Source organism: Cebus imitator, unplaced genomic scaffold (assembly GCF_001604975.1).
Source record: "Cebus imitator isolate Cc_AM_T3 unplaced genomic scaffold, Cebus_imitator-1.0 Scaffold521, whole genome shotgun sequence".
Lineage (NCBI taxonomy): Eukaryota > Metazoa > Chordata > Mammalia > Primates > Cebidae > Cebus > Cebus imitator.
This window is the reverse complement of record NW_016107836.1, coordinates 1,311,571-1,329,932: the sequence shown is the minus strand read 5'-3', so window position 1 is coordinate 1,329,932 and position 18,362 is coordinate 1,311,571. Positions and strand designations below refer to the sequence as shown.

The following is an 18,362-nucleotide window of genomic DNA, read 5'->3' as shown; positions in this document are numbered from 1 at the left end:
CACAATCTCAGCTCACTGCAGCCTCTACCTCCCAGGTTCAAGCAATTCTGTTGCCTCAGCCTCCAGAGTAGCTGGGACTACAGGCACGTGCCACTATGCCCAGCTGATTTTTTTGTATTTTTTAGTAGAGGTGGGATTTTGCCATGTTGATCAGGCTTATCTCGAATTCCTGACCTCAGGTGATCCAGCCACCTAGGCCTCCCAAAGTGCTAGGATTACAGGTGTGAGCCACAGTGCCTGGCCTCTTTCTGTGTTATCTTAAGTAAACTACTGAGCCTTTCTAAGCCTTTTCTTCTGCAAAATAAAAAAAAAAAAAAAAGATTTGTTGCAAGAACGAGCTGTTGTGAGAATAAGCCACATAAAAGACTCTGCTGCATTGTAGGTGTTGAATGACTGCTACTCTTTTCCTCTTATCTTTTCCCTCCACTTCCAGCTGACAAATCCTCTAAGTTGTATTTCCTTTGCTGGAGATAAAATGACCTACACGTTTTTGTACTCTATGGCAGGTCTACCTGGCAGCAGGGAAATGGATGGATGAATGGATGTCTTCCTTTGATTCCATTATAAACCAGTCAGTCTAAGTAGTAATTTAAGAATTCACAGAGGCTTGAAATCCTTTCTCATTTTTTCAAAATCTATAAAAATTAGAAACTGAGCCAAATGTGATGGCTCATACTTGTAATCACAGCAACAGGTGAGGCCAAGGAGGGAAGGTCACTGGAGCCCATGAGTTTGAGGCCACAGTGAGCTATGATCACACCACTGCCCTCCAACCTGAGTGACAGAGACAGAGAGAGAGAGAGACGACACCTCAATCTCTAAAAATGAAAATTTAAAAATTGTATGACGTTCATTGTGGGAATTAAATTTTTTTAAAAAATAAAATAAAAAATAAATTAATTAAAAAATTAAACACTCTGACATAGCCTACACTGCTTGTATTTCTGCTTTATTTGTTATTTTCTTTAAAGTTATTATGAGATCAAACTTAAAAAAAAATTATTAGAGAACTTTCTCCCCCTGCTGGCCATAATACAACATAGCAATACTATATTGAACGGCATTACTAAATGCTAAACTGAAAATAAACTCGGAATAACTAATCTCGCAAACTGCCTACCCCACAGGCCAGCTCTGGCCTGAAGACAGCTGTGTTTGGTATACACCATAGCTAAAGTAATTCTTTAAAAAACTTTTGAGTGAATTGCCAACATCTGACATGCATATTTCTGTGTTTTCTCAAAAAAGTAGACGTTGGGTCTGCCATCTGACCTGTGTTTCCTGATTTCTTGGGTGGGGCTTTGACTCTCCACTCGGCCACAATCCCTGCTCAATCCACTTCATCTGCTTATGTCATCTGCCCAGCCCTTGCTGCTCTTAAGTTTGCAACCTCAGGCTCTCTCAATTTACCAATGAGTAAACTGAAGCCCAAACTTGCTCACAATCATACTGCCTATAGTAGGAGCAAAGCAGATAATGAACTTTGGGCCTCCTAAATTCCATTCAACAGATACTTATTGATTTCATTCATCTGTTTAACAAATGTTTTGGTGCCGCCTGTGACCAGGCACATAGCAAACGTCAAAAAGACAGAGTCTGCAAGATTAAAATGGTCTTTGTCTTCAGAGCTTACTTACAGTCAGTGCGAAGAGCAGAAGGGATGGAAGTGATAAAAGAAGGGATAGAGGGAACTATGGCGATGCTGCAGCACAGTTCCTGCTCTCACCTCAGCACCTGGTTCAACTTCATCATCATCACTGTGAATAAAAATATTACTAAGATTTGCCAAACAACGTCCTCAAACCCTAGGGCCCACATTAATTCAACATTCACTGAGCACAAGAGCTAAACATTGGTGAAAGAGCAGTAAATGCTGCATTTACCTCATTACTTCTTCCAAGCATGCCCTCTAAAATAGTCACTCATTCATCTCACTGTTCATCCTGCCTTCGGAATTACCATCTGTAATCAATGTGCTAGGCTAAAAGGGACTCAAGATCAGTTAGACTCACAAGAGCATGCAGTAGTTGCTGGGCAAGCCACATCTCTACAGAAATAGGGATCAGACATACGCTTAGGTAATGGAGATAAGGGATCAAAGCTAAACAGAAAGAAGAGCAGAAACTAATCATGACACCATGGTTAAACACCCAAGACACCAGGATTGGGAAATAGTACATGACAAAGGGATTACTTTTGTGTCTGACTCATAAAAATTACTCAAACTGAGTCCTTTGAAACCTGGGCTCTTTGGTAAAATGGCTGATTCTAGATCTGAGGCAGAAAAGGTACAAGGTGAGCCTAAGACATTCTTTTGGGCCAGAGATCAAGGGAACATTTAGACTAATGTGGTGACGTCAAAAAGATTCAGGAGTCTTGAAGATAATTGATCACTTTAACTTACTGAATAAAGCAAATCCATGAATCCATAGTGATGACAGAAAAACAGAGAGTGAGAGAGCATGTGTACAGGGAGAAAGACTGTCTTACAGAAAGATGCCAGGTCATGAATGTATTTAATAGAAGGAATGACAGAGAAAAAACAAATCACCATTTTTGCAATCCCAGGGGTAATAGATTCAGACAGCAATCATTAATGGATGCCAAAAACACCGAGTAAAATGTTATAGATGCTTTCAAAGAATCACCCCACAGATGACAGTGGAGGGATTTGCCAGTCGTCACTCTTTAACCAAGTGTCATAACTGATAGTGGATAACCTGACATGACGCAATGACACAACTATAATTATCTTTACACACAAACACTGAATCAAGGCATTAGATCCAGCTTCTACTTTACAAAAAAGAGATGAATCAATTAGGACAAACAAACAATCAGATAAATCCAGAATGCACAATATTCTAGCCTGAACTTGTGGCTCATGCCTGTGAGCCCAGCACTTTGGGAAGCTGAGTTGGGCAGATCATTTGAGATGAGGAGTTCGAGACCAGCCTGGCCAACATGGTGAAACCCCATCTCTACTAAAAATACAAAATTAGGCCGGGCACAGTGGCTCACGCCTGTAAGCCCAGCACTTTGGGAGGCCGAGGCAGGTGGATCATGAGGTCAAGAGATCGAGACCATCCTGGCCAACACGGTGAAACCCCATCTCTACTAAAAACACAAAAATTAGCCAGGCGTTTGGCACGTGCCTGTAGTCCCAGCTACTTGGGAGGCTGAGGCGGAAGAATCACTTGAACCCAAGAGGCGGAAGTTGCAGTGAGCCGAGACTGCAAGACTGTGCTCCAGCCTGGCAACAGAGCAAGACTCCGTCTCAAAAAATAATAATAATAATACAAAAATTAGCCAGGCATATGGTGCAGTTGCTCAGGAGGCTGAGGCAGGAGAATCACCTGAACCCAGAAAACAGAGGTTTCAGTGAGCCAAGATCGTGCCACTGCACTTCAGCCTGGGTGTCAGAGTGAGACTCTGTCTAAAAAAAAAAAAAAAGGATAGCAGATGGAGATGGGGGACTGTTCTGAATTAAAAGTAATCAGAGAATCAGAGACATGCCATAGCCAAACATAATAGGTAAATCTGAATTGGCTGGTGGAGTAGGGGTAAAATAGCTATAAAAGACATTCTTGAAACAACTGGGAAAATTTGACTATGGACTGAAAACTGGATAAATTTTATAGAATTGTTAACTTTGCTAGATATTATAAGGTTTCATGGTTAGTTGAAAATGTCATTATTCTTACAGATATATGCTTAAGTATTTTGGAGTAAAGTATGATTAACCACAAATGGCTCAATTAAAAAACTACACATAAACTTAGAAACCTAATGAGGCAAATGTCAGCTGGTGAATCCAGATAAAGGTTATGTGTGTATTTATTGTACTATTTTTTTCTTGTTTGTATTTTTTAATTAAAAAAATCTAAGTATAAAAATTCTACACAAGAAAAAAAGTTGAGTTCCTTGGATTCTCCAGAGTCACTGAAGAAACAAACAATGAATAGAAGTAGATCTGATCACTTTTGGCAAGTCACGGTGGCTCACAACTGTAATCCTAGCAGTTTGGGAAGCCAAGGCGGGTGGATCACCTGAGTTCAGGAGTTCAAGACCAGCCTTGCAAACGTGGTGAAACCCTATCTCTAAAAATACAAAAATTAGCTGGGCATGGTGGTGCACACCTGTAATTCCAGCTACTCAGGCGGCTGGGGCAGGAGAATTGCTGGAACCTGGAAGGCGGAGGTTGCAGTGAGCTGAGATTGTGCCAGTGCACTCCAGCCTGGGCAGCAGAGTGAGACTCCATCTCAAAATAAATAAGTAAATAAAAAGTTGACACAAAAATTAACATGAAATGGACCACTGACTTAATAAAAGCGAAAACTATAAAGCCCCTAGAAGAAAACAAAAGAGAAAGTCTTTGAAACTTAGTGATAGGCAAAAATGTCTTAGGACACAAAAAGCACAAATCATGAAAGAAAATATTGATAAGATGGACTTCAACAAAATCCAAAACATTTGCTCTTCCTAACACCCTGTTAAAAAACTAAAAGGGTAAGTCACAGGCTGGGAGACTATACTGGCAATACAAACCTCTTAACAAAATATTAGTATTAATCCCTCTCACCTAGATTACTTCAACAACCTCCTACCCGGTCTTCCAATTCCCAAGCTGGCCCTGCAATCTCGTCATCATTCAACAGCCAGACTGATCTTTAAATCAGATCATATTGTTTGCCTGCTTAAAATCCTCCCATGGCCTCCTACAATATATGGAATTAAATCTACACTCCAATCTTTGGCAAAAGGCCTGTATGCCCATCCTTATTGTTGCATTTTCTGTCTCTTCCCACCCACTCACACACTATGCTCTGGCCATAATGGCCACTTCCTATTTTGCTATTAAAAGCTAAACTTGCTGCTCCCTCTGCCAGATACTGTTTCTTTGCATGCCTGACCAGCATTCTCCTTGTCACAGCTCAAGTGACACCTCACTGAGGCATTCCCTGACATGACCCCTCCAGTCACTCTATCCCTGTACCATCTCTTTACTTACCCTACCTGAACTTTACTTTAGTCTTCTCCTCTGGAAAAGATTAAATCCATAAGAGCAAAAGGAGCTGTTTTGTCCATTAGTCCATGTCCAGTAGTGCTTGGAACACAGTAGATGCTCCAAATTTTTAAATGACTCATGACATACCTACTATATGCCAGGCACTGCGCTGGGTAGTTACTGACTGAATGGTTTAAATGTGTTGTTTAAAGCCCCTTTTTCATCCGATTACCCTGTTTTAGAAAAAAAAAAGTATTTTATATTCTCAGATCTATTTAAATAGCTGAATGCTTCTTAGTATTTTTTCAAGAGGCTAATTTACTTTCAAGTAAATTGCAAAATCTGAATTTCATCTTCATGTAGGATCAGTGCTTTGGCCTAAATGAAACATTCATATTATTTTGAACAACTCACCCTCACAAGGATGACTAAAAGAAACAAACAAACAAAAATAACATGTTACTGAGGATGTAAGGCAACTAGAACTCTCATACACTGCTAATAAGTATAAATTAACTACTTTGGAATAGTGTTTGTCAGTATCTATATATCCCCTCTGACCTAGTAATGCATGCCTACATATATACCCAAAGGAAATGCATGCATGTGTTCACCAGAAGATATGGACAAAACATTCATGGCAGTCCTATTCAAAATAGCCAGAAAGTAGAAACTATTCAGATGTCAAAGGTCCATCAACAAAACAGTTCTATATACACACAAAGGAATACTACACAGCAACAGTATAAATGAACTGCATACAACAACATGGATCTAGCTTATAGATTAAATGTTGAACAAAAAAGCCAGATGCCAAAGAATACATATATGTTATACTTCAATTAAACATTTATAGGGGAAGGCAGGAAATTGAAAATATGTGTTCTTACTGGTGTGTGCTGGTGGAGTGCTCCCCCAGAAATTTTCCACCTGATGTTCCTTGAAAGTTAGATCCTTGAATTATGAGGTATTAGTATTTTAGGACATAAATTGGCCTACTACAATAACATTCTTTTGAAGTCACATGTTAAAAATTCATGTGAATTCCCTATTCTTCATCCACACATACTGAACAGAAATATTTTTCAAAAAATATTTGTGGAAACCTAATATTGAAGAAAAATGGGCTGTGATCATCCTATGGTTGCAGGTACTCCAGACACACTGCCTCACACTTTGGTTTTAAAAGAACTGGTAGAAAGTAGATTAGTTATGGTTAGATATCCTGGTGTGTATCTCAGATTCCAACTAACTGTGGAATCTGACAATCTGGCAATGTGACTGTGCGCAAGTTCCCTAAACATTCTGCAGCTATGCCCTCATTCAAATCGTTAGGAACAAACAGTTTCTCTTCAAAGGGTTTCACCCCCCCTTGTCCTTTGTTCTATTTTATAAGTAATCTTTCCTGCCTTTAACAGGCCCAGGCATGCCTCCATCCACCAAGCTTGTAGCCAACCCACACTGCCTTACTTTAAGTTGTTAAGTACAAACAATCAACTTCTTGGTTCATTGTCCTATTCTAAATGCTAAATCTAGCCAAATGGGCTCTAGATTGTTCAGTCTGACCCCAATTAACAGGAGGAGGACACAGAAACAGGGACAGCATTAGGAATTAAAAACCCCTGCTTTTCTTTATTCAGTGTGCTTCTGTGATCGTGACTAACACAGGCAGCACCCTTCTGCAGAAGTAAATTGCCTTGCTGAGAAAACTTTTTGCCTGAGTGCTGGTTCTTCTTTGTGGCACCGAGCATTTGTTTCCAACAGTATAACAAAGATAATAATACCTATCTCACAAGGTGGCTTGAGAGTTAAATAAGATGATGTAAGTTATTAATAAATACTCAATGTTGTTAACCTCTTCCTTCCCTACTGTGTAAGGAGTACTGGGGTGGAAAAAAAGAAAGTCAACAAGCTGTTTGCTGCAATATATATATTTTAATTCAAAGTGAATCGACAGTAATACACCATAAATTCTTATTTTGACACTCACCAAAATAGTCACCTGGAAAACCCGCTTTTTGTGACAAAGTACAGAAGGCTTGGTCACATTTAAATCACTGAGAACTAGAGAGAAATACTATCGCAAACCGTAATAGACATTACATCCATAAAATTTTCCCAGTCCTTACTGTAATATTGCACAGTGCAATTGCTACATGGCAAACTAGTGTAGCATAGAAGTAAAAGCAAAAACAAACACAAAAGAAAGAAAGAAAGCCACAAATCTAAAATTGTTAAACAATTAACAGTTCAAACTTAGTAATTAAATCTGTATCACTGGATTCATTAAAACAAATCTTCCTACACCTTGCAGTGTATGATTTAACTTTTACTTAACACAGACAAGTTTAAAATTAGCAGATTTTAAAAATGAAAATGTTTTGCTAATACAGTAACATATTTAATTAAACACCCTGGAGAAAAAAAAACAACTAAATATCAGAATATTTGATTAAAAAAAACATTTTGCAAATTAAAATAGTATGCAAATATGCAACAGAAATCATGCAGTGTTTTATTTAAGAAAGCATTAAAACTAAAGAAAACTTGTCAAAATGGTTTTTAAAAGGTATAAATCCAGATTACTTTGTCAATATGCTAAATGAAGAATTTCGCAGAATTTTGAAATTTATTTTAAAATACATTAAAATACCCATGATTGCAATTAAAGAGCAGTGTACTTAACTGAGATACACCTTTATCAAACATTCATACTGCATTATGAAAATGTTGAAGTTTACCATTTATGTCAATTTACAAGACTGCTTTAAGTCTTGGAAATTAAAGACAAAAAATACAACATTTCAGGATAGTAAACATGGCCCTAAACAAAAAGAAAACTGTGTCGGTTTTGTACCTGTTGTGATACAATCAATCATTTGCACTTGGTATTTCTGAAACAAAGTGTTGCCAGCATTGATTCTTTCCTAAGAAGTGAGTAGATCCCAATAATCTGCTGGACCATATAAATAAAATTAGAAGGCTGTGGAGGCCAGCAAATTTACTTAAATAGTGACTCCATAAATGTGCATCTGTAAATAATCTTTTAAATTAATCTTAGGCTACTCCTTTTTAAACATGTATTTTATATATTTATATATATATATATATATATATATATATATATATATTTACTTCTATTTGTATAAAATGCATAGAATTAATTACTAAAAACACTGAAACTTGTGGGGAAAATTAAGTTCTTCATTTTCAGTGTGACTAAAAATGTACTGCTGGTTTTTACTTGATGATCTAACACTGTAATTTTTAAAATCAATTTCAGGCACATTTATTTCATTGATGATTATTAAATAAAACACTGCTTGTGTTAATGGAGTAAAGAAAACTTATCCATTATTAGCTTATTGTGAATGCTGTACGAGAGCTGTACTAGTGGTATACAATTCATTTATCAAAGAAACGCTGTAAATCCAAAACATCTAGAGAGTTTTACACTCAAATGCTTTGTACTGCTTATTCCAGTAAATGCTGTAAGATTATATTCCAGATTTTTAAGGAAAAAAAGTTAAGTCAAGCCTGCAAGATACAGCTTTCTCATGTGTCTAAATGCCAGTATGAAAATAAAAAATTAAGTTACGTTGATACATCCAAGTTTTTTTAAAATGCAGTGATGAGCACAAACATTAATAGAGATAAAATACTGATGCAAATAACACACCCCAAAATAACAAATGCAATTATTTTCCATCATTTACAATACAGTAGTTACAATGACACTCCAAACAGAAAAGCAAAGTAAAAAATCAAAACCCCAACTTCTATTCATGTAATTAGACTTATACAGAAATTAGAAGGCTAAATAACAACTAGTTAATCACCTAATTTCACAGCTATCTGAAGTGGCAATCATTATATAGCAGCTTATCTATGATACATTCAAGATAAATGATACAATTTATTACTTGCCTGTAAGCTAAAACACAGCCTCAATTTAATACCTTTCCTTAAATTCCACCTCTATACTACAATATACTTGAGGTCTATGCAAAAAGTAGCTACCTTTTATATAGGAAATGGATGATTAAGTCTTTGGTGCTGTAAAAGCATCTTCATTTAAACAGACATAACCACTACTATCACCACCACCCAAAAAAGAAAATAGTTGGTGGGGGGAGGGGGGGAACTCAACACACTTCCTAGGAAAAAAAAAAGCATGTAATTTCTGTCCCTGACGGAATGTATTAAATAAGCAAACATCACCAACAAGCAAAACAAGTACTGCAATGTAAAAATACTTTAAAAAAAAAAACCCTCTCACATGCATAAATCAAAAATTGCACACAAAGAACTCACATCTTTTCAAGCTTCAATAGTAAATGTTCTGCTACTATTTATTAAATACTGCATGGTTTGCCCAAGCTAAGATAAAACCACATCATGAATCAATGAGCATTTTGCATTTTCTTTTATTATCTACCCGAAGTCATGCCTACTGTACCTCTAAACATTTTAAGTCCAATTATACAGCAAACACTCTCAAAATAAACTTAGATTGTATTGCAGTTTCACTTAATAGTATATAAAATGCTGTGCTGTGACAGTTATCAACTATCCATTAGATACTGAATCAATTTTTCTTAAGCACTACTAACTGCTTGCTTTTCTTGAAGCTAGATCATTCTGAAAAATCAGACAGCAGAATTCAGCTATAGCAAACATGCTGCCCTCTTAATAAGGAAAAAACAGCTACTACCTGAAATCATACCACACAAAAACAAAAATAAACATTACGCTATCAAAAGGAAACTAAAAAGTAGGTCTGAATTTTAAGTGCTGCAGTCCTCAACATTTATATATAGGTAATAACATTAACAACCTCAAATATTTAAGGCACTATGTGTGGGAACGGTTTACAATGCAGCTGAGATTATTAGAACAACATTTAAGAGCAAAGTCTAGGCAACATTTTGCCCATGCAAAAGACACATGCAAATGTAAAGAACAATAGCTCAATTTCTTAGGTAAGTGACCCAACATTTATACACTAAGACACGGATAATACAATTCACTTGTATGCTGTAATTCTGACATATGTGCATCTGTTGCTCTAAGTCTGTACACAGAATGGCTTCCCAAATGTGGACGTGTCTTGCACTAGTTAGAAGGCAATTTATAAAAAATAGCAGGAGCAAAACTGGACTTCTGCTCCCATAAGTCACCTGTCTAGAGTTACTACATAAGAAGATAACATGACCAAAGACAAGTTATACCAAATGTGCAAAACACATCAAAAGTGAGTTTTTAAAGCTCAAAGTTGTTTAAATTGCACCCAAGTCTACATGATTCAAAAATAATTTTCTTGTGCCATGGCTAATATTTATTAAATACCATGTTTTTATTTTTAATCAAATGTTTGTATCATTGAGCTTCCCCAGTATACTGTTTTTCACATATATGGATACTGGCTGAGTTTTGTTGGACTCAATGGAAATCCAGTATATGCAGGTGATGCTGCAATGTAAGAATGTGGTGGGAAGATTGGTTTGTACTGAGTCTGATGAATGGTTGGGGATGGTAACAGACGGGGATTTAAGCCCACTGGGAGTTGGTGAACTATGCCACTGGGATGGGAGATACTATAAGTTGGATGCTGTAACATAGGTCTTGAGGTACATGGAGAGGCTAAGAGGTGGGCCACTGGCGCAGCACTACTGAGGGTGGCTGACGATGGGTATGGAAGTAGAGTAGGCTGTCCTCCAAGATGTGTATTTCCAGCCAGGTGGGCATGCACTGCTGTGTGATTGGGACTTCCATGAGAAAGAGTGAATGGATTACTGGTAACACTAGTAGGGATATAAGCTTGCTGTCTTCGATGCCCAAAGTTTCCATTCCACTCTTGATGCCCAGATCCAAAGTGCTGAACCTATCCACAAAGAAAAAAAAAATGACTGAATAACATATTTTATAAGATAAAAGGAAAGGAAGAAAGGGAAACTACAATATACTCTTTGTGACTGATAACTCATAGTGGATCTCTAAGAACTAACTTATACTAAGAATAACTAGAGGAGAGAAAATACCAATTCCACATATATTAGTATTAACAGTTTAGTATTTATTACTATATATTATTATAAACACTGCTATTACTGATGCTATTACTACCTATTACTATTGCCATCACTACTAATAGCTACCACCTATGGAGCACTTATTATATGTCAAGCTAACGTTTACACACAATGTTATTTACCTCTAAAGCAACCCATGATTTGGACCACTATTCCCATTAACTGTGGTCTAAATCAGATTTGTTGGAGACCTGGCCAAGGTGATATATATACATATATAGTACATGGCAAAAACAAGATTTGAATCCCGGTCTGACTCCAGTGTCTGTGACCTTTTCTTTTCCCAAGTGAAACACAACCACCAAACACAATGTTGAATAAGATGGAAAGTATTCAGGAAGGTTACTTGATGTTCTGAGATAACAGACACACTCTGTTAATATTATCTAAGAGAACCGAAGGACTTAATCTCTCTGAAGAAGGCTGCAAGTTCTATGGATAATTTGCTTAATTATCCTATTATTTAAGCCAGTTACTCTTTAGCCACTTGGGATAATAAGAAGGGACAAAGTCATTAAGACTACTACAGTTTCAAAAGCTTTCTCCTCCATGTGAAAAACAACTGCTAAATTTGAATCCCAATGACTCCTACAAATCCACAAATGAATGTACCTGACTGAAGTTCAAATGCTGCTGCTGGAATGCTGATGTCAATTTTTGCTGACGAGTACCCACTGTGGAAGGCTGGTTTAATCTTCCAGGGGCTGGTCGCCCTTTTATTAATGGCTGGCATATATAATCTGGTAACAAATAAAATATTAAAGAGTGTATGCTTTTTCCTTTTCGAATAAAAAATAAGTAAAGCCTTTAGATATTTTACACAATAGTGATTTGAGAACCTTAAAATTAAATAAAATGAAAAGAAAGGTCATGGTTTCCAAGCACTGGATATTAAAACATTTCCTCTGTATAATACATAAGGCAGGGTCAAAATTCAGAGATGACTTTTGGCAACTCCATTCTCTGATGTTCCTAAATTCAGACCACATTTAAAGGACAACCAGAGAAACAGAAGAATTCAACTTACCTGTGTTTGCCATATGCTCATCGGCATTTAAGCCATTCTCTAGTTCCACTGGTGGCACCACAACAGAACAGACAGCTGGTTTAGTTTCTGTGTCAGCAGAGGTTACCAGTTCTGTGTTTTCACGAGTGTCCTCCACAAAAGTGCTCTCTGCAAATGGACTGTCATGCCCAGAAGAGTCGGATGTTGGAGAGCCATCTACTGTATCACAACCACTTTCTTGCTCTTCATCTGACATACTACAAAAAACAAGCATTTTTATGAGTGATTTTTTTCCAACATTAAATCTAATGCAGGCTCCAGTGAACTGATGAGAATGTCATTCAGTTATTTTATACATAATTACACCTTTCTCCTTGTCCAACAGCATTTTTTCATAAAATTTCTAGACCCTTAAATTAATTCTCTGTTCCAACTGCTAAACCTAATTCTGTCCCGTTTCAGGAACATCATTTTGGCACTTTTTTCTTCTTTCCCTTCTCATTTGATCCTTAGTAGCAGCTCATAAAATTCCTCTTTATAAATTCCAGATAATTTCATCAAGACATGACAAAAGAGGCACTGCTCTGGATAATTTAAATTAAATGTACAAACATATAGGCATGTGGCTTGGATATTCAGATTAAATTCTAACGTCAGGATGTGTGCCTCTCCTGGTAATCTGGGTCCTTTCACGTAACCAGTTATCTGAAAGGTAGCCCCACACCTCTGCAGGCCTAGACAGAGCCCCTATTTCTCTTCTCTTCCTGACACTCTTAGGCCCTGACAGGCTCTCTCTCCTTGGGATTTCTACAGCATTTATTGTCTATTTTCACCACTCATTTCGTATGTACTTACGAATTTGAAGCATCTCTTTTTATAAATATTTTATTTTTATTTATATATCTTATATGTATATTTGTACATTTATTTTACATGTGAATGTATAGTTATATACGTTATCGATTTTCAAGCCATATTATAAGCAACTTATAAGAAAAAGATATATTAAAATTTCTTTACATCTTCTATAGAGCTTTGGCTATAAATATGTAATATCATATTTCCTATTTCCTAAGGGAAAAAAAAAGAAGACATGTAAAATTAAAACTTGAAATTTTCCAAATGTTTGTTGCCACTAAAAAAAGATTTCCTTTCTTTCTTTCCTTTCCCTCCTTCTTTCATTTCTAAGAGACAAGGTCTCACTCTGCTTCCCAGGCTATATGGTGCAGTAGTATGATCATAGCTCACTGCAGCCTCAAATTACAGGGCTCAAATCATCCTCCCACTTCAGCCTCCGAGCAGCTGGCCCTACAGGCATGCGCCACCACATCCAGCCAAATTTCTAATTATGGAAGAAGGTGGGTCTTACTATGTTGCCTAGGCTGGTCTCGAACTCTTGACCTTATGTGATCCTCCTACCTTGGCCTCCCAAAGTGCTGGGATTACAAGTGTGGGGCCACTGTGCCTAGACTGTGGCTTATCTCTTAATGTGTTAGTAACTCATTCTGCTTAGGACAAGCTTACTATTTAGCAGCAGTACATGTTGCTGGCCAAAGGACAGGTAAACCAGGTTAATATGGACAAAATCCAACAAATCAGTTACCAATGGGAGAAAAAAATCATAGTGGATGTCCTGTAGACAGACAGCGGGCCAGTGAGTACTTCATTATGCAAAACTTTCCTTTTTAATTTTGTTAATGTTTTTGTTCCGAATTTAGGTTACAATAATAGTAGTATGTGGGGCTGAAATTAAGAATGTGGCTTTTTTACCCTCTCAAAAATAGATTATTTGGCCAGGTGTGGTGGCTCATGTCTGTAATCCTAGCACTCTGGGAGACTGAGGCAGGTGGATCACCTGAGGTAAGAAGTTAAGAGACCAGCCTGGCCAACATGGTGAAACCCCTTCTCTACTAAAAATACAAAAACTTAAGTCAGGTATGATAGTGGGCATCTGAAGTCCCAGCTACACGGGAGGTTGAGGCAGGAGAATCACTTGAACCTGAGGAGGCAGAGGTTGCAGTAAGCCAAGATCGCACCACTGCACTCCAGTCTGGGTGACGGAGACACTTCATCTTTGCCCCCGCCCCACCGCCTCCCAAAAAGGATTATTTAGTTGGGTACGGTGGCTGACACCTGTAATCCCAGCACTTTGGGAGGCTAAGGTGGGAGCACTGGTTGAGCCCAGGGGTTCGAGACCAGCCTGGGCAACAGGGTGAGATCCTGTCTCTATGAAAAATTTAAAAATTAGCCAGGCGTGGGTGCATGCACCTGTGGTCCCAGCTACTCAAGAGGCTAAGACAGGAGGATCACTTGAGCCTGGCAGGCAGAGGTTGCTGTGAGCTGAGATCATGCTACTGCACTCCAGCCTGGGCAATAGAGCAAGACCCCGTCTCAAAAACAAACAAACAAAAAAAAAACCTATGTTTATAACAACTGATCTAGTTCAAAAATTGTGTTGAAGAGAGAAGTCACTGGAGTACATTGGCAGGTACTTACTAATTTAAACAACAACAGAAAGAAATCATAGGCTTTTAAGTAGACTTACTATGTATTATACACTATTATTGAGATTCTTTTACCTATTCGGTCTCTTGCAAGGGGATGGGCTGGACTGCCCTGAGGAGCTGGTACTCAGAGTACTATCAGGACTACTTAATGAACACATCCGATCAATATTCAAAGTGCTCTGGCAAGCTTCACAATCCAGACTACCTTTACATCTAGTGGAAGAGAAAAGAGGAAAACGTGAATCAAATATGAGAAGATACCCTCCAAATAGCCAAAATTTATATTCTTTAATTAAGGATATGAAACTGGTAAGAATGACCTAAATGAATGAAAAGTTAAAGCTTACAAATACAGGGAAAATGCTACAATTATGGTGTTAAATCCCTGTCTAGAACTGGAGTATCTAATTAAAGGTTTTACTCCAAAGGACACTGACAAACAAGTCACAGAAAGTTGTTTTTTGGCACACCAGAGGATGCCACCATTATCCTTTGAGGATGCAGCATTTGGCACTTACTCTCTGAGTGTATGTCTCTGCGAAGTCTCTTCCTCATCAGTGTCACTGCTAATAGTGATGACACTCACTGCAGGACTCGGGGAGTCAGCAATAATGATGGTTTGCCGCTGTTTGTCTGAAACTGATGAATCAGAGTTCTGTCTGATAGATGTTTCACAGCAATTTCTTGCCTCTCCTTCTGCGTTCTGATTGTCCTGTGTTTCTATACAACTTACTTCCTCGACATCTTTCCCATTAATTATCTTTGGAGAAATAAATGCTGAATGTGGGATATTGGTATTCTGCAATGAATTACTCCTGCAACCAAAGGAATAATTTATAATTTCTACAATCAAAATATGTATAATCAATTTTATAAGATTTCTTGTTAAACTGAAAAATGTGAACCTTCACTTATTCGAGTTCATGATATAACATACTAACAGATCATGAGTTTTTGTGAAATATAAAATAGCTCTAGAAATATCTAGAAATGCATTTACATACATTTAAATAGTCACTTTTTGGTAAACGTGCTATCTGAATGTCTACAATTGCTACATTACAAGTAGATAATAAATCAAAAGGGCAATGAAGACAATCTTACCAACTGAAAGCATTTATTTCCTCTCTTCCTGGCTCCCATTCCATTAGTTTTACCAAAATACCTCTGAGAAATTGAGAAGGGAGCTGGCTTAGTGTTTGTAACAAAGCTATAAAAGAGGTCATTTTGAATACAACAGAGTGACCCTTAAGTGTACATGCAAAATTCATTTTAAAGATTCTCAAAATGCAGAGGAAAATTAAAGCACCAACACCAACCTGTTCTGGCACAGTTTATTTTTCTTGGTAGTGGCAGGCTGAGGCCAAACAACATGTGCAATCCCCACACTAACTGGCTGAGGGGCAGATAAAGTTATCTGATTGGTCAGAAGAGGCTGCGGTATCACTGAGTTATACTGATTGCTGCGTGAAATAATCTTCCTACAGAGAAGTTCAGAAAAATGTTTTTAATCAAGATCTTTCTTTATCATGATCTATTTTACAAACTATTCACAAAGAAGCACTTTTGTTTTCAGCTTACCCCCAGTCTCCAAGCCTCTGTGAACCAGTTACACTCTCAGAAGTTAGTGTCGTAGTAGCAGGAGCCATGGGTGGTACCCGTTGCCAGGCAGGCACCAGCATCTGCTGTGTTCTACCAGACCACGTCTGCTGCATCAAAGTAAAACAATAGAAAAACTAACACATTGTAAGTAATTCAACTTTACCATCTCTTAAACTCAAAACTATCTAAAATAACAGCTAACAATTATAAACATTAAACTCAATAACCTATAAAATAGATTAAATCCCTATCCAGGTCATTTTCATTATTTCCCAACAGCACAAGCTGATATATGGCAAAAAATGAATTATTACCAACCTGTGAAAGAACTCCTGGTCGGATCTGTAGTGGCGGCACAGCTGGGGCCTGAGTTACAAGTGGAACTGTATTATCTACCCTTATTGAATAACTAGTGGGTTTACCATGTGTTGCAGGAATACCTGTGAAATAGAACAGTTATCAAATAAAAAAATCTTCCTCTTATTTAACTTATACAATTATTTTAAATGTAAAGAATTGCTTAAATTCTGTTTAAGTTTTTTTTTTTTTTTTTTTTTTTTTTTTTTCTTATTTTTTTTTTTTTTTTTTTTAGACAGGGCCTCACTCTGTTGCTCAGACTAGAGCACAGTGGCACGATCCACAGTGTAGCCTCAATCTCCTGTACTCAAGTGGATTCTCCCACCTCAACCTTTTGAGTGGCTGGGACCACAGGCATGCACTACCATGCCCAGCTAATTTCTTTAATTTTTGGTAGAAACAGAGTCTATCTATGTTGCCCAGGCTGGTCTTGCACTCCCGGGCGCAAGTAATCCTCCTGCCTCAGCCTCCCAAATATCTAGTATTACAGGTATGAGCTGCCATATCCAGCCTTGATTGGAGTTATAAAACCAATCTCTGCATAAAAATTTCATAACACTAACAGAGCAATCTATTAGGAAAATGAGGTACTTCTTGTCTACCTTGTGATATACAACATTCCAAAATTTATTTTAAAGTTCCTCTTTCAATTTCAAACTGCATACTCCAAAGGTGAACCATTTAATTTTCTTGAAACTTCTCATCTCCTATTAAAGTTTGCTATTGAAGCTTTATTTTCCTTTGTAAATAGTTCCATCTGGAAAGATGAATCTGGCTTAGTATGCTGACAACCTAGCAAGTAAATGTTCTTCTTTTCATATAAACTTTTAGCTATCCTTAGTATCTTCTTCTTTAAAACTGTGACAGAACCTTATGCTCTTGTCAGCAAAACAAATGCATCACAACTTCATAATTTAATGGAGTTAATGGTTCACATAATGGATGAAAATTCAAGGATGGCACACTCATTTCAACGTCCAAAGGAAAGGCAAAACTAACCTAATCTAACTAATTTGATGATAAAACTCAGGTTTCCCCAGTGAGGCTTAATTGACAAGTATTCTTAGCAGAGAGCTGCTGGAACTCCAAAACAAACATGCTACCATTTTGTTTGCCCACTAGAAAAATTAGAAAGCAGGGTTACCAGACATGTTAATCCTGTTAATGTTACTATAATGTTAATATATCTTTTTATTCACTGCAAAGCACCTTGCAACTATTAAGTCTTACAATATTGAACTTTGAGAGAGCAAAGTAGTATCACATTCCAACTTAAAGTTTTGAAAGATTTTAGGGACATCCCCGAAGATAGAAAATACATTAACTAAAATAATTTCACTATTTCATAATGCCAGTTTATTGTAGCAGTTACTTTCAACATGGGCTTGCAGATTATTTAAATATAATATAATCAATTTTGGGATAAAAGTGATGTTGAGCGTTTCTCTTCAGTCATAGAGAAAAACACTACAATTGTTTTCTTTCTCTATTGTAAAACCACCTCAAATTTTCTATTTCATTGATACAGGTGTTAATCCTAAAGCGAATGTCCATTTCAGCCTGTTTATTTTCTTCACTGAGACTGTTATCTTACTACCAAGGTGTTCTGCCTCTCTGTGCTCTACCTAAAGAGCCAGGTATGAGTCAAGTTTAATAAAAATCTTCTTACTCCTTCTAAAAAGCATGTCTTGATTATCCAATTCTCTAAGACATGGAATATAAGTACACCCATGCAGTGCAGATATATTTCAGCAACAGACAATCTCTTCAAGAAGAAAAAAAAAAAAAAA

The 18,362-nt window shown here is 37.2% G+C and overlaps 1 protein-coding gene across 8 annotated transcripts in view; it reads right to left on the bottom strand.

Annotated features, from left to right (window-relative positions):
- Positions 1 to 6,923: 6,923 nt before the first annotated feature.
- Positions 6,924 to 18,362, bottom strand: part of HIPK3 (homeodomain interacting protein kinase 3) — a 100,561-nt gene continuing 89,122 nt past the window's right edge. For 2 of the 8 annotated variants that reach the window (XM_017514256.2, XM_017514257.2), the window contains exons 9-17: positions 16,534 to 16,655; positions 16,195 to 16,349; positions 15,933 to 16,094; positions 15,718 to 15,780; positions 15,132 to 15,428; positions 14,686 to 14,826; positions 12,128 to 12,363; positions 11,713 to 11,840; positions 6,924 to 10,892 (exon numbers count right to left, since the gene is read on the bottom strand). In XM_017514256.2, the coding sequence (XP_017369745.1) occupies positions 10,416 to 10,892; positions 11,713 to 11,840; positions 12,128 to 12,363; positions 14,686 to 14,826; positions 15,132 to 15,428; positions 15,718 to 15,780; positions 15,933 to 16,094; positions 16,195 to 16,349; positions 16,534 to 16,655 (1,781 nt within the window). In that variant the 3' untranslated portion in view covers positions 6,924 to 10,415. The remainder of the gene's footprint in view (positions 10,893 to 11,712; positions 11,841 to 12,127; positions 12,364 to 14,685; positions 14,827 to 15,131; positions 15,429 to 15,717; positions 15,781 to 15,932; positions 16,095 to 16,194; positions 16,350 to 16,533; positions 16,656 to 18,362) is intronic. The other 6 variants (XM_017514261.2, XM_017514262.2, XM_017514258.2 and 3 more) reach the window with 5 other exon arrangements.